The following is a 25,860-nucleotide window of genomic DNA, read 5'->3' as shown; positions in this document are numbered from 1 at the left end:
TGTCAGCAACCTGCATATTAGAAAAGCCATAAGATCCCAGCAGATTACAGATCTCCTCCAGGCTGAGCAATCAATGTTCATTGTGTGTAATGGAATTCCTCCTTTAATACAATTCCCCAAAGCATGCAGGATTTAATATAAGAAGATTCTATTTTGCTTATTAACATTCAGACAGAAAAAAGAAATAATGCAGAGGCTTTGTGCTGACCTATGCACACCACTTGAGGAATAAGCTTTAAATGAGCAAAAACCAATTCATCAAAATATTCCCATTTAGGAACAATGTTCTTACTGTCAAAACTCTCTGAAGTGATCAGGCAATTATTTGTGTTACAGTTACTATAAACATAAATGCTTCTTTATATTCAACCCTTTGGATTATCAAAGGTTTGATATTATTTTGACCTTATTAAATAAATGCATTGTAAAATTCATATGCATGTAATTGTTGGGAAATGAACCAAATATGTGATTTTCTGATTACAGACAGGTCCAAATCTTAGTACTTAGTAGAGGTTAAAACTATCACCCAAGAACAAAAGCCTATGTCATCCACTTTGCAGTAGAGGATCAAATAAAGCAGGTGCTTCATTTACTAACTCACAAGACACAGTATCCCACAGACTTAGAACTAACCAAACTTGGCATTTAGTTGGACGGAGTAGACTTTATACGGAGGTAATTCCAGAATTTCCAGAACCTTAGCATCAGGATGAAGGTGGCCATAGCAGCGTGAGGTGTGTGCTATTTCTCTCCTCAGAGCCAGCACCTCCCTTGTGTGCTGACACCCCAGTCTCTCAAACCTCTTCAGCTGTGAAAGACGTAAGAAAACCTAATCTATAAGACCCCAAATTCACATGATCCCTTCCTTTTGTAAAGAACCACCTCTTAGAACCCAACCCCTCAAACTCAAGCTTTTCACTGTGTATTTAATCTGATGACAAATTCTATCTGTTGAGATTAGCTAATGAGGATGGTGTGGTTCGTGCATGCTTTATATTGCATGTAGCTATTTAACAGGGACTTAGTATATAAAGAATTTCCACATTAAGAAACAGGAATTGTCTTGTGCTCTTTTTTTTTTTGACTCTATGTTTTCATACATCATTAAATGCCATGAAACCTCAATTTGCTCTCTTAAAAGGAAGTGTAACTTAATTCTCAGGATGGTTATCAACTTCAAAGTGACTAAGTCACAGAAAGACAAAAGGCCAAGAGAGTTAATGCCACACGTGAGAAATGCTTCAGGAAATGACAGTGTGCTACACATTTGTACAATTGGTAATAACACACTAACTCTAGCCAATTTTACATAAATCCCACAGTAAATAATACTTCAAAAGGAAAATATAACTTCCAGTTACTCCCAGGCATTTCAGGAAATCTCAGCAGAAGTCCTGCACTTAATTTTTGTTCTGTTTTCTATAAGCCATGATAACCAGTTATGCTTTTGCTCTGATCCATGTAATTAATCAATATCTTGAAAATAAAATAAAAAAAAACTTAAGATTAAGAGTGCTATAGGAATTGTAAAATTTGAAAAACCTTTATGCAAATCTTCAGCAATTGCTGATCTAAAACAGCTGTTATCTATCACACTCAAGAAGCTGAGCCACAACGGTCAATACCTGCTGCTTCGGATTTTCCTTTTGAAGACTTTTTGTTGTCCACCCATTTTTAATAAAAGGATTTACCTGACAAATCCAGTTTTAATCTGCATGGATTATGTGTATGCTTAAAAAAACTGTCTAGACCATAAAAAAAGAAGAGAAAATTTTCAGAAAAATGATTTGCTCTGAGTGGTGGCGAAAGAAAATAATCTAAATTTAATCATTGTCTTTCTAATACTAAAATATACAAGAAATATTGGAAGCACAGATTCAGCCATGAGGAAAAAAGTATAAAAGGCCAAGTCCAATTATTCATGGATACCCCTCAACAGGAAGGCCAGGAAACAGAGACAGCAGAATTGGGACATATTCTACCTGTGACATATTCATTGAGAATATCACTGGAAATTTTCTCTGATATGTTGTACGTTTGTTACAATAATTGAAAGAAAAGTTATTTTGCTTGAATTCCATATTAGCATTTAGAAAAAGTTGCTAACTTTTTCTCTTTGGTTTATGGAAAATAATGTCCAAAACCCTACAAATGCACACTTTAGGCAATGTACATGTAAAATATAATCATCCCAAAATAATTAGCTTATTAAATCTGCATTTTCTTCATACTAAAAACAGCTATCACATAAAAATTGTCATGTTTATAATACTAATTTTTATGCATTATTTTAATTGTTACTCATTGCCAAAGGAGATTTAAATGGTTTAGCTGTAGTTAAACAGAATCAAACAAGTTTTTACGAATTTAAAATCTGTTGAATGAATAAAAACAAAACTGATATGCAACAAAATTTTTCATTAGAAAAAGCATTGTTTGATCACTATGGAAAGAAGGTAAACATCTCTAAGAGCCAATATGAAGTCACTTACAAATAATTTGAATAAACAAAGTTAATTAATTTTTCCCCCACTGGAATATTAGAACTTCTAAAATAAGACAAATGCTGTAGATAGATATTATTTGATGAGGCTATTAGATAAAAGAATCTGGAGAAAAATCTTGTAGTGCCATTTTAATTAAAAAAAATTGTTTTGATCAGATGGATCTCATGTAGCCCAGACTGGCCTCCAACTTGCTATATATCCTGAACTCTTGTTCCCCTGTCTTCACTGCCCAAGCGGTAGATTTACAGACATGAGCCACTATTCCTACTCCTGTTAGGCATGCAGGGAGAAATATAAAATTTGCTAGAATTCACAGATGGTAAAATAAACCTCTGAGAAAATCATGATTGACAAGTTATTACAATCTGAATGACAATCCAGCCTTCCTATGATGCCATTATGGGTGCCCTGGAGTTCATAAATACGAAAATGACCTTTCAAAAAAAGTTGATGCAACTCTGATTAATAATCAAAAAGTATTATTTGTCTCAATCACAGATCCTGCTGTCCTCTCTGATGTGACATCAATATCTAAAGTGCTGAATTTGGTTATATTTGACTCATAGTTTACATGAGACTCGACAAGTACAATCGTACTCAGAGAAAGTGTCCAGGTTGTATGTATTTGAAAGTAGACAATGTAAGCATTGGTCGAAAGTATAAATTGTGTGTTGTCTTTAATTTGTCTAGGATGGGTCATGCTGGTGTATTGTATCTTAGATTAAATTGTTAACTTAACATTGACTAGAGTCATCTGAGAAAGGGATCTCAATTGAGAGATTGCCAAGATCACACTGACTTGTGGGCATATCTGTGAATGATTGTCTTCACTGCTATTGATGTAGGAGGTCCTAGCCACTGTGGGTGGCATCATTCCCTTAGCAGGCAGTCTTGAGATATGTATGAAAGCTATCTAAGCTTGAAACAGTAAGCTGGCAAACAAAATCCCTCCATGCTTTTAATTCTTCTTGAGTTCTTGCCCTGATTTCCCTCGTTTATGGACTGTGATCTAGGGGCACAATCCAAATAAACTGTCTCCTCCTCTAAGTTGTTCTGACCAGAGGATTTTAGCATAGCAATAGAAAGAAAACTAAAATAACTACAAATATCTGAGTGTCGTTAGAAGGAACACCAATTGGTTTTAAGCTGTCGTAGTAGAACTAGGACTATTAGCTAGGAAGCAGTTGTGAGCTACACAAGAAAATATTTAGTAATAATATAGTGCTCCAATAATGGTCTAGTGACTGAGCTCTTCTGAGCATGTTTTCTCACCCATGGATATCCATACTGAGGACAAGAGGAGGCACAGTGACTGGGAATGCAGAAGTAAGGGACAGAAATATCCAACTGCTATAAAACATGAAGATGGCACTGACTGTTTCTAGGGCTCTAGCGAATTTAACTCATTGCTGAGGATTTTTTTCAGAGTTTTGCAACTAATATAAAACACATGTATTATGGGTCTACTATGTGCAAATACTCAGTTAAGAAAAGAGAATTAGAAAACAAAATTTTCTGGATTTTTGTATTCCATATCTAAGATGATACGGACAATAAATAAAAAAGTAGGTTATATATCAGAATGCAGGGGCAAGCAATACATTAGAAGAATCACAGAAGTGTAAAATTTTAATAAATATCAGGATATCCACAGTGTGAAAATAATGTTTTAGAAAGGAGGCATTAATTTCTTTAGCATTTTCAAGAAGAATTAATTTTATTATGATATCCAAAAGAAAAAATGACCACCATAATAAAATGCTGTATAATCTGGATGCCATTTCATCACAGCACCATGGGTTATAGTTTATATGTCTAAAATTTGTATAATTATCTCAAAATGTGTTTGTAAATGGGGTTCTAAAAAAATCTGATTCTCTGAAATACAGTTACTAAGGTACTTAAAGCCAGTATCGGTGGCGATTTTGGCGATTCATCTTGGGTAGAAGGAGGATGGGGATACAGCAGCAACAATAAAGGAAAACTATGTGATGACATTAGCAGAAGACAGACGTCTCCAAGACATTAGCTTTATCTCAGCCTTCTACCTCCACATCCAGCAAGAAATATGCTTCTATTGTTTAAACTCCTTGGTCTGTATGACCTTGTGAAGGGAACCTAGGCAAACACACAGAGAATTTGCCAGTACCATATGAACACCATCTAAATCTAAAAGACTGTATTAGCCGGAGTATTGGAGCAATTCAAAATCTTTTCAAGTATTGCTATAGGACCCTATCCTATAGCAATACTGACGAATATCTTGCATACCACCATAGAACCTTTATCTGGTGATGGATGGAGATAGAGACAGAGACCCACACTGGAGCACTGGACTGAGCTCCCAAGGTCCCAATGAGGAGCGGTGGGAGGGAGAAGATGAGCAAGGAAGTTAGGACCACGAGGGGCGCACCCACCCACTGAGACAAGGGGGCTGATCTAGTGGGAGCTCACCAAGGCCAGCTGGACTGTGACTGAAAAAGCATGGGATAAAACCGGACTCTCTGAACATGGCGAACAATGAGGGCTGATGAGAAGCCAAGGACAATGGCACGGGGTTTTGATCCTACTTCATGTTCTGGCTTTGTGGGAGCTTAGCCAGTTTGGTTGTTCACCTTCCTAGACATGGACGGAGGGGGGCAGACCTTGGACTTTCCACAGGGCAGGGAACCCTGACTGCTCTATGGACTGGAGAGGGAGAGGGAGAGGAGTTTGGAGGAGGGGGAAAAGGGTGGGAGGAGGGGGAGGGAAATGGGAGGCTGGGAGGAAGCGGATACTTTTTTTTTCCTTTTCTCAATAAAAAAAAACTAAAAAAAATCTTTTCAAGTCATTTATATTTATAATTTACATAGAAATTTTTGATTTTCCAGTATTTATTCTTTTAACCTTGAATTTCACTAAAAATCAGAAACAGAATCCCTTTTCATCATGGTAAAGACTTAACAAAAATAGCAGGGGCTTCATATCTGAAAACAGCAGGCATAGCAGGTATTAAGAAATATGTAAGCTTTCAAGATACAGAAAACATTTAGCTTCTGTTAGGATGCATACTGTTCAATTTATTGAGTTTGGCAAAGTTGGACAAGGCAACTCATAAGCTCTTAGAAAGTGCCTATGCTCTAGTAACAGCTGATCTCACAGGAACTAACTACCACCTTAAATTTTCCATAGGAATTAACTACCACCTCAATCACGTTTCCCACAACAGCTCTGCTGCGTATTCAGTAAAGGGGTCACCTGCTGCTATGGTAACTCTGCCACTTATAGGGAATAGTGAATGCATTTAAAGAGTTCTGTATAAAAAGAATGCTTATTTCTGTTCTTTGTGGATGTTATCTTAGTGCTTTCTCTCCCCTGGCCCCCAATATGTGTGTTGTGTTAGTGTGTGTTATGGATTTAGGAAAACAAATAAATATACTTTTTGTTATGGATTTAACAAAAACAAATTAATATACTTACAAGTTCTGTTAATTTTGATGTTCTCTCAAAATCTTCACCTTCCTCCATGAGGGTTTCTTCAGTCCCAGGTAAAGAATCTATTTTAATTTTTAAAAATAGAAGTTACAAATTGTTGATGCATAAATATGTATATTTATGACGATAAGAGGATATCGACATAATTGAACTACTTATTCAAATTATCATGATGTTTATGAGTAGACTTTAATGATATCTATTCAGCTTATAGATATATGTACAAATAAGCATATTTCTAATTCAGAAGTGTATAATAAAATCAAAAATGTACAAAAGCTAGTTACTTTATTTATACGTATAAAGCAATACTTCTGACTGGAAAGTTGTTTTACAACCACCTGCAACTACCAGGGAGCCTAGCAGTCTATTTTGGCCTCTGTGGGCAACTGCACTTAGGTGCGCATGCGCGCGCGCGCACACACACACACACACACACACACACACATAAAACCTGTATACTTAAAAGCAAAAATAAGTATAAAAATGAGGTAAATACAACTCTTAGCATTTATTTAGCTATATTTTGATATATATCTATTTTTAATGTCTATTTTGTTTTACAATGTTATACTTCTTATTTGATTAATGATTTCTTTTAGATGAGGAAAGGGTTATGCAATTTAAGTATCAATTCCATTAATTGGTGTTCTTTCTTTTAATTCAGATGACAAATTGTGAAGGAGTCAAAAGGGTGCAAATGATTAAATTCTTTAGGTTTTTAATTTTTATTCATTAATCTAATAATTTTTCCCTAGCCCTATTAGTTTCTCCTTTCATTTCCCTTTCCAACCTGTCTCAGAAATCTCCCTCCTCATCCATCTATTTTCTCTCTTCTTCAGAAATAGTGCAACACTTCCAAGTAAATCAGTCAGCCTTGGGATAGAAAATTACAGAAAGACTAGGCATCCTGTCTTCTATTAAGGCTGGGTGAGGCAACCCAGCAGGAGAAAAGGGTCCCAAGAGTAGGCAACAGAATTAGAGAACAGCCTCTCCCGTTAGCTCCCTCTACCAAGAATCCCACAAGATCAAACCAAACAATTGCAACAAAGGCGTGCTGTGGAAACTCCTTCAGCCAATAGTCTTTTAAATACCAGTCCATTTGGGCATGATCTGAAGTACTATAAGTGCAGAGGGCCCAGGTCATTCACATTCAAGTTCTCTGATTGGTGGTTCAATCTCTGTGATCCCCCATGAGTCCAAGTCACTAGACTCTGTGTATTTTCCTATGGTTTCTTTGCTCCCTCTGGCTCCTATAATCCTTCCTCCCCTATTTGCACAGGATTTCCTCAGATCCACCGAATGGTTGGTTATGGATTTCTGCAACTGTTCCCATCAGTTGCTGAGTGAAGCCTCCTTGAATGGTAGAAGTTTTATTTATTCACCATATCAAGCAAGAAGTTGTGACTGTTTAGTATAAATCTTAGAGAAGTGGGTGAGTGGTGGCTTTCAATTACATGAATAAAATGGTGGGAACCCCTTATATACGGTTGCCAATTTAGGTTAATTAGTGCAATGTAGAAAGGTATTTATGGTTTCTAGAGAAGTCTGTAATACTGATAATTATACGTCACATCTATACTCTACCAGAAGCCATCAACTTCCCTAGTTAAATTTAATTTCATATGTTGAAATTTTAAAAATCAGTTTAGAAAAAAGTATTTTAGACTATTGGGTTTTATAAACCTGATTCTTATATTTATTAATATTAAAGGAGTCCTGATAAAAGAAGCTTCTTTTTATAGCAAAGGGAGATGGATAAAGAAAACTAAATCTAGACACAATTCAGGAAACAATAGATAATATGAAGCTCTGCCCTAATGTAAGCACCTACACTTCAGCTCCTGCATGGATGACCTGGGAAACAGAGTAGAAGGGAGGGCTGAAAGAATTTAAGAGCCAGAATACCAGGAAGTCTACTGAAAATTTGTCTCTGCTAGAAATAGCTACATTAAACAGACTGGAACAAGAAAAGTATCAATAGACATGGTAACATTTAAGGGAGAAATTTTTATGGAACCACCCCTAGACAAAGAACTGTAGACAACTATTGACAGCTGAAGGAAGAATAATCAGCCTCTCTCAGGAATTAGTTATCAAATACAGAATGGTCAGTCCTGGAATATATATATATATATATATATATATATATATATATATATATAAAACAAAAGTAGATTTTAAAACATGTGTTTATATATATTTGTGCATACATATACATAGGTATGTAATAATAGTGATAATCAATGAAAATAAACAATTTCAGGGGAAAACATGAAAAGGGGTAGAATGAGAGTATCTGGGAGGGGCTGGAGGGTGGAAATAGAAAAGTTTTCTATTTTAATTTAAAATATATTTTTAAAGCCATATGATTATATAAAAAATCATTTAACTCATGTGCAAATAGGGATAGATTTTCCTAATGCATGAAATAAGTACTCTGGGCAAGATGTTATAATGTTGAAAACTTCAAGCCCCTTATGGTCAGTGAGTAAAGAAACATTGAAAAACTTGGCACAAGTCCAAGATTGTAGCTCATGGCATCTTTATCTCTGGTTATTCAGTGTTTCATTAAATTTCTTGGGTATAAACTTATCTCTATATAAACATAGATATCACTGTAGAACACAGAGTGTCCTCCACTATGATACTAACCCGAGGGAAAACATAAATTAAGATAATTTACCTACAGCACTTCTAAACAGAGTAGATCCATTAAAAGTAGCATATTTTAGTTGATAAAGTCAAGATGGAAAATGAAAAATGTACCAAGCAAAGAAATAGCCATTCAATTACAAATAATACTTCAGCACCTATCTATTAAAAGCAACTTGTAACAGCTTATACACTAGTATGGATAGGCCCATTAAATCAAGATGCAAGCTGGACTTTAATTGAATCTTCTAAAATTAAGTTAAAACTCTATCCAGGGAAATAGGTAGGCTAACTCAAGATCTTCATCTCCCCCTCCTCTCCTCCAATTGCAAACCCACAGGCTCATGTGGAGTTCTGTAACAGAACTTCTGCTGTGATCTCTCCTCACTCTCTGCACCCAACCCCAGGGGAGGAACTAAGTAGATCCCAGTGCAACACACTGCTTTCCTCCCTCCTGTGAAACCCCATTCCCCACCCCAGTTCATTTACATTCCTAAATGTTTGTTCCCAATACCCAGGAACACATTCTTAGTTGGAGCTCCACTGGCCACACCAAAAAGAACCAAAAAAATTTCCCATGACACAACACAGATATCACACTCTCCTAAGAACTAGGGAAGAAACAGAAACCAAGGAACAAAATGCATACCCAACAAAGAGAAGACTAGATATTAGCACCTAGAATTACATTCTTCCCAAACCCAGGTGCTTAAATACCAGCATAAAAACATAATCAATAGGAACCCAACTAAAACATGTCTCCACTAAAGCTTTGCAACACTAACATAATAGGCCCTGAATATTCCAAAATAATCGAAGCACAAATACAATACCTTAAAATAGACTTTAAGCATATGACAGAGGTCCTGAAAAAGAAAATAATTAAATCCCTTAAAGAAACCTACGAAAACACAAACACTGTAAGGAAATGAAAACACATACACACATATGTGTGTGCGCGCGTGCACACACACACACACACGAAACAACAACAAAAAAGGACTGTCCTAGTCCTGAAAGTAGAAATAAAATCGATAAACTGAATCTTTAGAAAACCCAAACTGAGAGCAATGTGAAGATGAAAATTTAGGACCTGGAACAGAAACCTCAGAGGCAAGACTCTTAAAAAAAGTGTAAAAGATAGAAGAGAGACTCTGAGGCATTGAAGACATGATAGACGAAATTAATACATCTATAACAGAAAATGTTAAAACTGAAAAACTCCTGGCACAAAACATCCAGGAAATCTGGGACACTATGCAAAGGCCAACTCTAAGAAGAATAGGAATAGAAGAAGGAGAAGAAGATCAACTAAAAGATAAAGAAAATATTTTCAACAAAATCATAGAAGAAAATTTCCCTAACCTAACAGGGAATATTCCCTAACCAATAGGAGAGGCCTGACCTATTGAAGTATAAGAAGCATAAAGAACACCAAACAAACTGGACGTGAAAAGAAATTCCCCTCGAAATGTGAGAGCCAAAATACTAAATATACAGAGAAAAGAAGGACTATTAAAAGTCACAAAGGAAAAAAGTAAGGAACATAATAAAGGTAGAACTATTAGAATCATGCCTGACTTCTCCATTGAGTGTCTGAAAGCCAGAAGTGCCTAAACAGATGTGTTGTAGATACTAAGTGACCAAAGATGACCAGCCTAGATTACTAAACCTATCAAAACTTTCAGTCACCACAGATGGAGAAAATAAGACAGTCCATGATAAAGCCAAATTTATACATATTTATCTTGATTATCTTGATGTATATCAAACTCTACAGAAGGAATTAGAAAAAATAAAAAACATCAACAGTAAACAAATAAGCAAACAAAAAACTCCTCAAACATAAAGAGGTTAACTATATCTAAAAACAAACAAACAAAAACAAAAAACCCAAAGGAAATAAAGAGTTCAATAAAATCAAAAGAAGGAAGTGCACGTGAGCATGCACACACACACACACACACACACACACACACACACACACACACACAAAACGGAAAGCTCTTAAATGAAAAGAAAACATACCCAATAGAAGTAGAGGATGGTAAATAATGAAATTCCATACTAAAATTTAAAAAGAAGAAACAAAAAACAATACAAAGAGTCAATAGAATGAAGAGTTGATTCTTTCAGAAAATCAAAAGATTGAAAAACTTATTTAAATTAACTAAAAGGCAAGAATATTAACTAAAAGAGAGAATATTTAAATTAACAAAATTAGAAATAAAAAGAATAATATAACAACAGACAGCAAGAAAATCCAGAGAACCATAAGAAAATACTTTAATAACATGTACTCCATCAAATTGGAAAACATAAAAGAAATGAATGAGAAAGAAAAACTTAAAGAAATATTCAAAAACCTTAGCCAACAAATAAATGCAATCAAAAGTACTTTGAGATTTCACCTTAAACCTGTCAGGATGGCTAAGATGCATAGTTGACATGTAAGTCACATCAGAGATTTTTGAATGATGCTAAAGATACTCAACTTTGGGGTCTCACGATTTGACTAACTTCAGGGGAAAGGAATGTCCTGAAGTATAAACTCCTGTTTCGCAATTTCCTAATTAGGTATTCTAATATTTGAGTGTGGAAAAAGAAGGATATAAATATTTCAAGAAAAGAGCTTAGACTTAATGAATGCATGTTTCCAGTGGATGTAAGTATAATTAAAAACATACTACTAGATGTATTGTTTAATTTCCCAGGATATTTAAGTCTCTACAGTAAATATGTATATGCAATTTCTAAAGAGAATATGGTTTAGTTAATGGCCAAGTTGTTGAACAGTTTCTGTGTTGTGTTACTTTTACATTCAGCATGAAAGCTTTAAGAAGCATGAAATCATTTGAAGTGAGAACAAATACTCTTTCAAAAACAGGACTTTAAAACAGGAAGCTTTTGGTGTGAACTGAATGTCAGGGACACTAAACATGACCATAGGGCAAATGGTAAGAATACTACAGGCAGCAAAAGAAAGCTGCTACCGCCGAGGAAAGAATGGCCTGGGCTTAGGAAGCTTTGTAATATACACAGGAGGAGATACTCAGGCTGAAGCAACAAGCCAACTGAGTGTTACTGAATGACCAGTGTGGACCTGTAGATAGTCACCTAGGACTCTGCTTCCATTGTCAGCCTTTAAGAACTAGCTTGAAAATATGCATGTCTCCGTTCTATAACCGATCTGAACACAGGTAAACAATCATGATTTCTTTGTAAGTAGCCACCCGTATTTGTTTATATTCCTGCATCATTTTATTTTTAAATATTATTATTAGGTGATAGTCAATGTATGAAATTATATGTACACAAACTTTTCAAATAAAGTATATAAAAGGTGTTCTGTGAATAAAATGCACAGTAAATTTAACTTACAAATTATAATAATTGAACACCCCAGCTTGTGAGCACTTTTAAGAATCAGAGCATTCCCAAAGCCTTCATCTGCCTCTGGCTTAGTTTTGTCCAATCAACGTTCATGATCTTTAGGCTCAATCCATGGGGCACCCCATAATTTCTCATAGCAGCTTCTGAGAACCAATTGCTGTTTCCAGTTGATTGTTTGAAAACTGCGCAGTGGCTGGGATGTATTATAGCAGGGAAATAATCATTCTGCAAACCAGTTTTTGCTAAGCATTTGCCAGCTCGTTGCTGACTTTATCCATCCTGTGTGTGCAGCTGAAATGCACATGAGTCCCTACAGTGTGACAAGTTCATAGTCCATTAATTTCATCATCCAGAACGTTCTAACAAGGCTTGCCCTCATGCCCGGGTGCATAAAGCCGGTTTCTCGAAAATATTTATTTAGATAGACAGTTTCTTGGGTTTCCATTCTATAAATATTCAAGATGTTAAGATAATAGAAAACTGTTCTCAAGTTGTTTAGACACCACCACCTAATTGGAAGTAAACCCCTGTCTTTGCTAGTACTTTTTGTCAGCTTTCTTAATTAACACCAAAAATTGTTATAGAACAACACTTTATAATAGTGTCCACTTGATTTTTCCTGGTTTCTAAGGTAATGGGGCATATTTCATATACTTGACATTTGTATTTCCTCTTCTGTGACATATTTATTCAATCTGTTGATGATTTTTTAGTGGATTTGTTGACCTTATTACATTATAGATGATCTTCATATTTGAACATTCATCTTTTGTAAATGAAAACTATACTGCAGGTAACTTTCATTAATTTGTGGCTTTTTTCCCTTGGTGTTTTTGAACAAATAGTTCTTAATTTTTTTAAAAGCTGTGTGTATATGGCATGCATGTTCACATGTATGGAGTATGCATGCAGGTATATGCACTGTGCAGATGTTTCCAAAGGTCAGAGGCTAGAGTCCTTTTCTTTCATTTCCCATCTGACTTTTGTTGAAGACAGTGTCTCCCCCTGTTTCTGGAGCTCATGATTATCAGGAATGGCTGATCAGCAAGTCTCTGGGATACTTCTCTCTCTGGTCCACCAGCACAGATGTTTACAGGTGGGTTTACAGGTGTGCGCTACTCTGCTCAGTGTGCATATGTTGGGGGCAAGGATCTGAACTCAGCTCTCATATATAGGCAACAAACAATTTCCCTACTAAGCAATCCCCTCAGCTCCATGGCTCCTGATTTCCCATAGTTGAAGTTTTCGCTCTTTAATCTCAATCTTAATTCAAGTTAAATTAATTAAAATGGTAAATTATAACATGAAAAGCATACAGAATATTTTGTTTTGTTTCAGTAAGTATTTGTGAAATGTAAGTATGAAATTAAAAATATTTATGTTTATAAGCATTCATTATTTCATTTGTTTGTTGTAAAAATCATTCAAAGCCCTCTCTCTAGCTCTTGGAATGCATAGTGCATTGTTGTTTCATTGAATCTCTAGTGGTTATAAACTTTTGTGTCTGCTTTAGGACATTGTCCATTCAGGAATAAGGAAAATATTTTCCTATAGTGATTTCTCTAAGGATACTGATTCCATGTGATGTGTCCGGCTAGAATACAGACAGCGAAGACAGCAGTAGAGCATCTTAGATGCCACTGGAGAAGTACTACATGGACCCCTTGCTCTGCAAGCATTTTGAAGTACTCTAGATTTAGCTTCACAGGCTAAGTGATAGAGTTTGCATTGCATCCTATAGAAATGGGTATGGAATAAACACTATTAATTTTGAAAGACAATAAAGTAAACATCTGTGGTGCTGGCTATCAATAGATTTTTGTCAACTTCACCCAAAACCTAGGCGTAACTGGTTAGTTTTGGTCAACTCGATATAAAATAGAGTCACCCAGGAAGAGGGAATCTTGGCTGAACAATTGTTTCCATCAGATTAGTCTGTAGAACATTTTCTTTGTTACTGAATGACAGGGGAGGGCCCAGTACACCTCTGGGGTGATGCTCCTGGGCGTATGGTCCTAGTTGGGCAGAGCAGGCTATGGGAAGTAAGCCAGTAAGAAGTATCCATCCATGGTCTCTGCTTCCCCACATGGTGGACTGTGACTTGGAAGTGTAAGCTGAGATAAAGTAGCTTTGGTCAGAGACTTATAACAGCAGCATATACCAGGATACGACACCTAGAAAGCAGGACTCTCAAGTGAGGAATTGCCTCCATCAGATTGGCCTTTGTGCATGTCTGGGGAATAGTTTCTTGATTAATATTTGATTAAGGAGGGCACAGCCTGCTGCAGATGATACCATGCTGAGGCAGGTGGGCCTGGGCTATATAAGAAATGTAACTGTGCAAGCAGCAAAGAGCAAGCAATTGAGCAGCATTCCTTCCTTCCGGTCTTTCCTCCAGTACTGCCTCCAGGTTCATGCCTTGAGTGCTTGGCCTGGCTTCCTTGCATGACAGACTGTAATCTGTAATCCGAAATAAACATTCTCTTCCCCACACTGCTCTGGTCATGGTATTTTTTATCATAACCACGGGAAATCAAGCTAAGACACGGTACAGTGAGAAGAAAGGAAGGTATTTTACTAGTGAGAAAGTAGGAGAAAGGCACAGATCAGTCTTCTTCAGGAAAAATGAAGTCTGTGTTAGAGAAGAAACAAGTAATATTTAGTGTTAACACCAACTTAGCACATGAGAGAAAATTTGTGTGTTATCTCCAGTAAGATGTTCCTGTTTTTTTCCAAGAATATTAACTAGACCAGTGCCATGAGAATGGGAGCATGAGACATGCCAATTTTCAAGGAACTCACAATGTCCTTTCACTTTCTATAGAGCCAACAGGGATAAACGACATTCTAAACTGATAGAATTAGGAGCACAATTTTGACAGCAGCCAACATATAGCTGCCTCTTCAGAATGCACACTTCCGGATTCCTTTCTTCCTTTGCCCTTCCAAGGCCAGTTGGGCAGGATGTACAGGTGACAATTTGGGAAAGACACTTTTGTAAATGATAAGGGTTAGTAAAGCTTCGATAAACACATTTGATTTAAAACTTACCCAGTGAATCTGGCATCATCTCCTCTGGAGAATGAAGTAGTAGTGTGTCATCTGTCCTTTCCATTAGATTGTCCCCTTGAAGCCTAAACAGTTAAAAAGCATCATTAGAAACGGCAACCTGGCTAAATGGCGAACTAAGAAGTGTATGCCAGACCTCTAGACTCCGAAATCAAACAAGATTCTTCAAAGCAAGCATAAACTTTCATCTTAACCCCATGTTGTTACTTTTTCTAATCTGTAAGAAAAAATTTTCTATCTGCTCTTAGATATACAGTTATGCTAGATCTGTTGTTCTCGACCTGTGGGTGGTGACCCCTTTCTCGGGAGTCACATATCAGATAGCCTGCATACCAGATATTTACATTTTAATTAAAATACTAGCAAAATTACAGTCATGAAGTAGCAATGAAATAGTTTTATGGTTGGAGGTCACCATAACATGAAGAACTGTATTAAAGGGTGGCAACATTGGGAAAGTTGAGAACCACCGTGTTAGACTCCAGAATCTAGAGCATTTACGTCTTAGCCTGAGCAGAGAAATATTTACAGCAAATATTTTCACTAAAACACAAAATCTGTTAAGAAGAAGGAAAGTAAGTCCGATGCCTTCTGTGCAGCTGACTTCAGGATCCTGTACCCATGAGAAAGTTTTTATCATTGCTCAGAGGTTTTACACACACACACACACACACACACACACACACACACACACACACACACACACACACACTTTCTCCTCCACATCAACCAGTGCAAGTAGAAATGCCAGGGTCCCATTTGTCAGGGGTCGGAAGAAGGATCCTGCTGTGCACAACAGCCCAGTACTGGTGAAGGCACTAAGGATCCTCAGTGGAGGAAGACGAAGTAGGTCCTTTGCAGAGGGTTATCTCCCAGCTGGTGTATCCTTATGTTTATACAGAGAAATGATACCTGGCAAGACCATATTCAACTCTGTTTATGAAGCACTCAGAAACTGTGTTCTCAGAACCTATATAGTAAAAGCAAGGAAATTACTCTTGCAAGTTGTCCTCTGACCCTCAACATGGGTACCATGGCATGTGAAAACCCACACCCACAAATTAATAAAATTTAAGGCTTGCCAAGAAGAATTTCCCCATAGCACATTTTTCCACCAGCTTTTATACTTCAATAAGTTTTACCTCAAAAAATTCGTGTTTTAAAATAATTAAGGAACTATACTTTCCCTCAAACCTTCCTCACTACTTTCCCTCTTACAATTTGTGTAAACAAATTAAGAAAAATATTTTTGATAACCCATAATATCAAATACTCTTTTTTTGATATTATGACTTTCTTTTTTTGAGCTCACTTTTCCATGACTATTCAACCAAAAAATTATTTTTTAAAGTCTAAAGGCATATTGCATATTTAAAGGTATAAACATACTCATTATTAAAATTCACAAGGGGCTTGAGAGATACCTCAGTGGTTGTGAATGCTTACCGCTCTTGCAGAGATCCCGGGTTTGGGTTCTGAGAACATACAGTGAGTGACTAACAAATGCCTGGAGCTACAGATCAAGGGAATCCTATACACACATATGTGCACATACACACACATAGACACATAATTAAAAAAATTAAAAATTCACATTTAAAAATATTCACAAATGTTTCAACATACTTGTGTAATTAACAAGAAGGTTAAAATGTAAAAGGAAACTAAACTACCAACAAAGAGGAAAAGAATTAAGACATATAATCTATGCCCAGCTGGTGTCCCAGCAAATGTATGTGAGCCTGTAATCCCAGCACACAGGAAAAAAAGACAAAGAATCCCCAGTTCAATACCAGCCTGGAAAAAAAAAAACCTGTCTGAGGAATTGAAAACCAAAAATATAATGAAAATAAATAGAAACTTTTTGTTGTTAATTTTTTTTCTCATCTGATGAGTCAGGAGAAGTAAATGCTTACTTGATATGTATTAATTTGAGCAGTGATGAACCACATGTTGCAAGGATCAAAGGCAACTTTAATTGTCTTGGATTTCAGAGTCCTTGGTGTAGCTGAGTTGAACAAACAAATAGCCATGAATACATCCCAGCAAATAGGGTGTCCTTGAAGCTAGCTCATCTCTGTCCAAGCACTGCCCTCCAGATGCCTGAGAAGCCATTCGCTGTGACTTGGCACCTTTCCCCTAGGGAGTGATCTGCCTGACTGCTCTGCCAATATTCCCCAGGCTGCAAGCCACACAGTGCTACTGTTGTCAGAGGTTAGGAGCTGCTGCGCAAACAAGCATTGTGGGGACAAGTCCGGGAATACAGCCTTGAAAACGTCCAACTATTTTTATTTTACTTTTTACCTCAAGACTTTCCAGGCCCTTACTCTTTGCCTTCTAAAACCGCTCTTTCATATTAAAGAAACTTCTCTATACTTTTGACCCCTGTGCAGGATGCCTCCACTCCCCTTGTCACATGGAAGCTCTTCTGCTGGAGAAGGAGGTGGAGTTCAATGAGAGCGTGTGCTTAGCATGAGCACGGTGAGGAAAGTGGTGTTACTACATTTCTCCTCTCCAAAGAAAACTGCCTGGTCCCTCAACCTCAGGCTACTCAAGACTGTGCAGATAAACCTTTCTGCTTTCTAGTGATAAAGACTACTCAAGGGGCTTCCGTTTCCTTCTTCAAACCCTATAGTCCTAATATCTGGAGTATTTGAGTTTTCATGGGGGTGCATATGGGATAATCTCAAGGACCCTTGATTTCCTCAGATCTGGAGAACTTTCTTTGCTTCATCATCCCTAAACCAATGACATGAGTCTCACCTTCATTTGGTGTTAGAAATGTCTGAATCCATGTTCCTTGGAAATACTTCTGGCCTTTGTGCTTTTGCATAATGCCATTGCTGATAACACTTTTTTTTTTCCCGGAATGACTTTAGTTGTATGTCCCTGTTAGCTATTCTGTTTTCCTTATTGTCATTTTTCCCTCCTCAGTTGGAGTTCATGTGTCCTCGGTTCCATCTCCTGCAGTCCCCTGTTGCCACCAAGATGACTCCACCCCCACTCATCTGTCATATAGCGCTCCTGTGAAACTGAACAACACTGATGACGCTAAGACTCTCTACTGCTTGGGAGTACAAAGCGATGCTTTCCAACTCTAAAGTTAAGCTTCTTGGCTGTCTTTCTTCAATTTTCTCCAAGGACTTTCCAAAAACAACACTTCTTCTGTATCACTCGGAAAAAAAAATGAGTTCACCTGGAATAAATGCCTTCATTTCTTCCTCACACACAAGCTCCACAATCATCTTCATTGTTTATTTTCCAACTCACAAAGGAGGAATCTATCAGTTGGGCTGGTGATGGGGAGCCGCTGTCTCACGTCTCCTTTTTTTCTTCAATTTGTTTTTATCAACCTCCATCCCGCCCTTGTCATTCATTCTGAACATTTCCACTATCACTTCCTACGGGATGTGAGCAAGCTTACTTCTCTTTCAGCTATAGACTGATGAACACACACACACACATACACACTACTCTCACATTGTCTAACACATGTTGCTATTGTTTCTTTCCTATGTATTGTACTTGGAGTCAAGCTCCATTATTCTTCATTCAATACCTTTGCTTTCACAGTTTCTGTTCAAGGTGCTTTAGTGTGGTCTCAATCATCTTGGGATAATTGCTCACACTAGGAAGTTTCTGGCTCTGTACAATGTAATATTTCAGCAGGGGAACCATACTATCAGCATTTTCAGTGGTTCCATGGAAAGGTTCTGGGGAATGCACAATAAATTACAATGAAGAAAATGAGGAGTTTTAAGTGTTTATGACCTCTTTCCTCAGAAAAATAGAGATAGAAAGAGAAAGGGACCATAATTTTAGTGTGTTCTCAAAATAATCTTTGACTCAAAAGGGTTTAAGAGCTCCCATTTGTATTGGCTTCTTGTCTCCTGCAAGACGAGTTATGGTTTCCTCAGCACATTATGGGAATCCCTCAATTGGACAATCCCTGCTTGGGCCTGCAAGTCCATCGTCTTGGATATCCTCCTGAGGGTTTTGTAATCTATAACCCACAACTGCTTTCCCTTTTTCAAAGATCTTTTGTTGCGAGTCCTCTGACACTGTGTTGTTCTCTCTGGCAGCTTTACCTTCTCCTCATTCGTCATGTGACCTATGTCTGGCTTTTTCATTCTGATTTCTCCCCTTTACAAAAGCGTTTCTTCTGGAAATCTCAGCATCTATGCTGATCCTTAGGACAACTCTGCTACACTGTCTAGATGTTTATAAGAAGTCTGTGTTTGTTGGTTCTGGAAAAGAGTTTGTCCCTAAAACCTACCTTAACAGAATTTGGGTTAACTGAGTTTGGTGAATTACAGACTCTAAGAAGATTTCTGAGATATTTTTCAGTGATTATTTCAATTTGGAAGTAAAGAAAGATATGATCAAGATGTCAGGTAATAATTCTCTGAATACTACTTATTTATAGCACTATGTCCTTGAGAAATCCTTAATGACATCCTGCCTGTATCCTGGGTCAAGTAATTCTTTGTTGGCCCATCTTGATGCACAGAATGAGACAGAGGCGGCTGCACCAAGGCTTATGTAACCCAGGAAAGAAGGACATGGCTATGCAAAATAGAATCAGAGCCCTGTGATGATGGATTAATCCCACATGGAGCTCTGAGGAATTCAGTGAGATGCAACTACTTGAATGATCAAAGCATTGGCTCACAGACATGCAGTCAGGGCTGGCTCTTGGACACTGACTTCTCTTAAGCCATGATGTGCACATACTCCAGTATCGCATAACTGCCATTTACTGTAGTGAATAGGCAATTGCACCCACACACTGAGACAATGGGGATGTTCTATCGTGAACTCACCAAGGCCAGGTGGCCCAGGTCTGAAAAATCATGGAATAAAACCGGACTCGCTGAACATAACGGTATTCATCGGATGCCTCTTTGTCATATCTGAATAATTATTGGAATGCTTAACTAACACTTCTAATGCAAGCAGGAACTCATGAAGATACGGTAGCTGAGGAAGCTGTAATACAGCAAGCAGTACCTGAGCAGGGTATTAAGATAACCCCATACTCTCTCCAGAGGAAAGAAAGAGTAAGAGCGAAATGATAGACAGAAATTGGGATGGAAGAGGAGGGAGAATGTAAGAATACCAAGCCATATGACATCTTCAGTGAGAGCAAGGATGGCATACCTGGATTGACTACAACCCAAAAAGAAGAAGGACTTAACATAGAGGGAGGTCCTGACAGTCTGATATGCCAAAAGTGATAAAGTTGTAACAACAACAACATGGCACAACACTGAATGGCTGGAATAAATGAGGTCATCTGGAAATCTTGAAAAATAATCCAGAAACAGAAGAGCAGAGCATGGATGAGGGTTCTGTGGGTATTTGCTGGCACAGAAGCTGGAGACAGAGGAGAAACAACTGTAATTCCCATCCTTGTGGAGGTTAGATTAGAATAACCAGAAATGAAGAACAGACAAGCAAGAAATCCAATTTATATAAAGGAAAGAAAAAGTTAAGCCAGTGTGGAAGAGGAGTATACAACTTCATACAGAGTGTACAGGGAGGGCTGCTCTCAAATATAGTATTTGAACTAAAACATGAAGCGACAGAATGTGCTAGACCCCTGGAAAAATGATTCTCCAGTATGAAGAAATTGTACATTTGAGTATCTTCAAGCCAATGACTTTAGTCAGGTGGAGGACAGTATGAAAAAGAGGGTGTTTGTCACAGAGAACTCTGGTGCTGTCAGGTTGGACAAGCTACAACTTCATGTGATAAAGATATAAAGATAAACACATCTTCTTCCCTAAAAAAGGGAAGAAAGAAAAAGAGGAAGGAAGGAAGGAAGGAAGGAAGGAAGGAAGGAAGGAAGGAAGAGAGAAAGAGAAGCCACGGTAGAGCTGTGAAGCAGGGTGACATGACTGGATCTGTGTATTACCAAGGGTTGCATGGCCCGTGATGCTGTGAGATACACACAAAGGCTAGAAAACTCCTGAGGAGGAGGGTACACCTACCTCTGTGAGTGTAGCAATGAGGGCGTGGGCCGGTTCTGGATAACACATGGAATTGTAACAGTCTATCAGGTACATGGTATGTCAGTGTGTGGCTTGAAAGAAAAGAGGGAGCTACTCTCAATGGGGGAAGAGCACTGAGCCACATAACCAAAAATCTGTTCATTGCCTGAGATATGAAAATTGACAGAGATCAGATGGAGACTAATCAGAATTCAGTTTGGGAAATGACACTATTCATATACACTTTAGATTGGTTGGTAGAAATACAGAGAGACAGTTAGATACCCACATGAAGATGTTAAACAAGTGTATGAAGCTGTGGCGAGTTACAAAATCTTACCCCCAAAATACCAGGATGGGACATACAATCTAACGCTGTTACTTTGAACAGTATGAGTTTTCTCTGCCATTGACGAACTAATGGCTTCCCCGACAGATATCAGTTAAATCAGGGCACTCAAATTAAAACCATTTGAAGCACTTTCTTTAAAGAAGTGGAAAACCATTCTCTCCATAAATAAGGCTGTTTTGAATTCCCAAAGCCACGTTCATGGCAGAGATCATAGGGTTACTTTTATTCTCTTTCGCAATGTTAATTTGCCATTGTGGAATTCTAGCATATTTCTCTGGCTTTTGTTTTTGAAGAAAATTTTAAGAATTTATTGCCATTCATTCAATTTTTATGCCTTAAAAAAAAGCCCAACTGATATTCTTCAAGAGTAAAATTCTAGTCTACATCCCCGACCTGTCATCTGGCATGATCTCTGTGTATTTACATCTTTGCCCCATTGACATCCTAGGTTTCCTAAAGTCAGAGCCCAGGTCCTGTGTTCTCCACATAGCATCCAAGACTTCCAGAGGAGTTTATATTTGTAGCTCTCAGAGTAACTATCAGATTTATCCTGCATTTTGATGGTCTGTTTCCTACTCTACAAAAAAAAAAAAAAGAACAAAAACCCTTCAGCACTGTCCTAGGAAGTGTCAGCACATTCCAGCTCTTCAGAAACCACTTAGATGCCCTTTTCCAAACTCATTTTCGAAACCTGCTTCTCCACCTTTCAGCGTTTCTTCATCTACTCCAGTTCCCCTTGCTTGCAGATGATTTGGTTGCATGGCTTTGGCCTTCGGGTGCAGTCACCCAGATCCTCTCAATAGCATTCCTATACCCTAGTCATGGCTCTGCCTCAGAATCTCCATCACCGAGAAATAAAGCCTAGCATGGCTTGGTTTCCCTTTTGCACATTGGGTTTTCAAATCTCCCTCCTAGAGTTCATCTGTGGATGCCGTGGCCTCATTCTCACTCATGATAGTATAGGCAGACCATAATTGTTTTCAGACAAAGTTCCTTCCCTAGGAGGACAGCAAGCAAAGGAATAGTCCCATTTACACTAGAGATTTTACTAAATTCTTCTTCGAAAATCCGTAAAAAGCACTGAGCATTAACCTCTAAAACTTAATGATTGATGATGACGTTGAGATAAAAGCCACGCCTCTTCCTCTTGCTTCTTTTTTAGCGTCCTATCTCTTGAAAGTGAGATATGGGCCTGCAAACTCCTTGTATCTCTCCAGTCAAATTTATGGTTCCCACAGATATGTAGGATGGCAGGCATGTAGTTGCCATGGTTGCCTCTTATCTGGGCTGCTAATTATTTTTTGACAGAAGCTTAAGGATTTTAAAATCGAATCTGAGAGAAATGAACATGGAAGATAAATGTCTTTGCTATTGGGTCTCTTCTGCTTATCCTCAGATAAAGCATAAATCTGTCAACACAAGTTTGCATTCCCACATGGGATGTACTCACTCATATTTGGTTTCTAGCCATAAACCAAGGACATTGAGCCTATAATTAGTGATACTAGAGAAGCTAAATAAGGAGAACCCAAAGAAAAACATATAGGCATCCTCCTGAATATTAACCTTCAGCAGGTGATGAAAGGAGACAGAGACAGAGACCCACATTGGAGCACCGGACTGAAATCTCAAGGTCCAAATCAGGAGCAGAAGGAGAGAGAGCATGAGCAAGGAACTCAGGACCGCAAGGGGTGCACCCACACACTGAGACAATGGGGATGTTCTACTGGGAACTCACCAAGGCCAGCTGGCCTGGGTCTGGAAAAGCCTGGGATAAAACCGGACTCTCTGAACATAGCGGACAATGAGGACTAATGAGATCTCAAGAACAATGGCAATGGGTTTCTGATCCTACTGCATGCACTGGCTTTGTGGGAGCCTAGGCAGTTTGGATGCTCAACTTACTAGACCTGGATGGAGGTGGGGGTTCCTTGGACCTCCCACAGGACAGGGAACCCTGATTGCTTTTCGGGCTGGGGGGGTACTTAATTGGGGGAGGGGGAGGGAAATGGGAGGCGGTGGCGGGGAAGAGACAGAAATCTTTAATAAATAAATAAATTTATTAAAAAAAATCTGTCAACACAAAATGAGATTCAGAAGATGATGCATGGATCGGGGTTGACTTTGACCATACCTGGGAAATCCTACACCAGATTTTCCAGGCAGATAGATCCAGAATGTGGGCCAGTAATCGACACACCATAACTATGTGCAGAAGGGACAGCCCTGGTGATATTCCAAACTAACCATGAGAAAGGATAATCTCAAAATGCCCTGGTGTTGTGGAGCTAGAGAAACAAAGGTAGAAAATAGCCAAACAGAGTGGGCTACAGACAGCGTGAATGCTAGACTCAGCACACACTCTTCAAAAGCCTCTCCCATCTTCATTTCTACCTGTATTTCATACCATAAAATGATTCATCGATGCTTGGACATGTTTTTAGCCCCCATCATCCCTAGAGCAGAAGTATGTCGTTATGGTCCTTATTTGAAACTGTGGGCCAGTTGTTCTCAAATTCAAAGTCCTTGGAACCTCCTGGGGTGGGGGGGTTCTGGATACACATTGCTGGGTTCTACTCTCTGAAACACTGGCAGCAGAGGATATTTGGAGGAGAGCCAGTGAACTCCTGCTTCTAACAATGCACAGATAGTGCAGGTACTCCAGGGCAGGGCCACCCAATGCAATCTACTTGTGGCACTGAAAGGAACAGAGCTTGTCACCTACCCTGCCATGGCACCAGTGTTGCACCGTGCTAGGAACAGCATTGCCAGGACAGCGATGTGTTTCTTCCTCTAAGTAGCTAGGCATTCATTTCTAGCTGAATGCTAAGTTTTATCCCCAATATCATATCACTCCATCTCAGAATCTGACCAGACTTGCACTCAGGATGCTATGAACTTGCCCTGATTACAGACATGCTTAGTCAGCAGATATCACGTTCAGCAGCCGCTGTGCAGAACACCTGTAACACGCTGACACTTACCATGCTGCAAAATAAGATTGAGTGTTGATGCAAAACAATTTTTGAAAAGAAAAAAATGCCCATATTTTCTTCTTCCCTTCTTCCATTGCTTCCTCTAATCAGAGCCTCTCACTCATGCTTATGAAGGGTGGGGCTGCCTCTCCTGTGCACAGGATGGAAGACCACCTCTCTCACTATCTCTTGGAAACAACTTACAAGTCAGTTCCTTTTGTTTGTAACCAACTTCCTTTCTTCTCCTATTCTTCTTCTCCCTCTCCCTCTCCTTCTTTGAGCTAGAAATCAAGCTACACTCCTGCACTGCCCTGCCCTTTGGTTCCAGAAGAGTTAATATGTTTCTTAAGTTCCTTCCTTCAGCTTTTATCACTTCAAAGGACTCGGGATAATTAAAACCCAGTTATGACTCTTAGCTCAATAATGGGACATGCTGACAGTCCTAAGTTACTAGTGGCATTGTTTTGTACCAGAGAGGGATGGAGTCTTTGTGGGATTCTGTGGAACCATAGAGAGCAATTGAGAGAATACCCCCGGGGACACACACTATCACAAACTTCATTAAATATTAAGAAACCACTGCTAAATATGAGATCATGAAGAAGAATCAGGGCCGTGCTCTCAATCCGTCTTTAGAAAACTGTCCTGTTGCTGCCATTTGAATCTTAAATGTCCCTTGGAGGCCCATGTATTAAGTCCTGGACAGTTCTTTGTGGAGGTGATGGGAGAGTGATAAGATCTTCAGAAAAGAAAGGGAGGAAGTCAGGCCACTGGGTGTGTGCTCCTGAAGAGGTTTGAAGGCCCAGACCCTTCCTCTTCTTTTTATTTCCAGGCTGCCACGAGATGATTAGGCCTCTGCCATATGCTCCCATGGTGTTATTCTGAGCTCCCACAAACCTATGGGCAGGCAGTCATGGATTGAAACTGTTACCAAAATAAACATTTCCGCCGTTTCAGGTGTTTCTTCTCAGGTAGTTTGTCATAGCAATGAAGAGCTAAAAGAAAATCTCAGAAACTCCAACAAGTTCCGTCAAACTGAGAAGAATGGGAGATTGGGAACCTAAAACAACGGAGAAGACATTCCCAGACACCTGGAGCAGCCAGATTGCAAAATTTCGGCCAAAGGTTGTAGAACTAATGTATTACTACAACAAAAGGAAAGGCTGCCCCAGTGGGAACCTTATGACCTGACCTTAAAAGTTCAAGGTGACATTATTGTGGGAGATAGCTCCGTTTAGCCAATGACATCTGGGGTGACTAATCTTATGGGCGTGGTTTTCTCTGATAAAACTAAGGAAGGGGTCTCTTGGGTGGTCAGAACTCAAGCAAGTAGTGGAGAAGTGGCTTGCAGTTTTGATTGCCTTCACCATTGGGCAAAGGTATGGGGAATGAGTGGGACCAATGATGTGAAAACACATAAATAAACATTGCTTTTCTGT

At 38.5% G+C, this 25,860-nt stretch overlaps 1 protein-coding gene across 9 annotated transcripts in view; it reads right to left on the bottom strand.

Annotated features, from left to right (window-relative positions):
• The window catches only part of C5H8orf34 (chromosome 5 C8orf34 homolog), a 374,916-nt gene that overhangs the window by 75,130 nt on the left and 273,926 nt on the right, over positions 1 to 25,860 (bottom strand). For all 9 annotated transcript variants that reach the window (XM_075971373.1, XM_075971372.1, XM_075971377.1 and 6 more), the window contains 2 exons: positions 15,084 to 15,166; positions 5,970 to 6,046 (listed from right to left, as the gene is read on the bottom strand). In XM_075971373.1, coding sequence (XP_075827488.1) covers positions 5,970 to 6,046; positions 15,084 to 15,166 — 160 coding nt within the window. The remainder of the gene's footprint in view (positions 1 to 5,969; positions 6,047 to 15,083; positions 15,167 to 25,860) is intronic.

The sequence above is a fragment of the Microtus pennsylvanicus genome, chromosome 5, assembly GCF_037038515.1.
Source record: "Microtus pennsylvanicus isolate mMicPen1 chromosome 5, mMicPen1.hap1, whole genome shotgun sequence".
In the NCBI taxonomy this organism is placed as follows: domain Eukaryota; kingdom Metazoa; phylum Chordata; class Mammalia; order Rodentia; family Cricetidae; genus Microtus; species Microtus pennsylvanicus.
The sequence above is the reverse complement of the archived record's forward strand: the minus strand, read 5'-3'. Positions and strand labels throughout refer to the sequence as shown.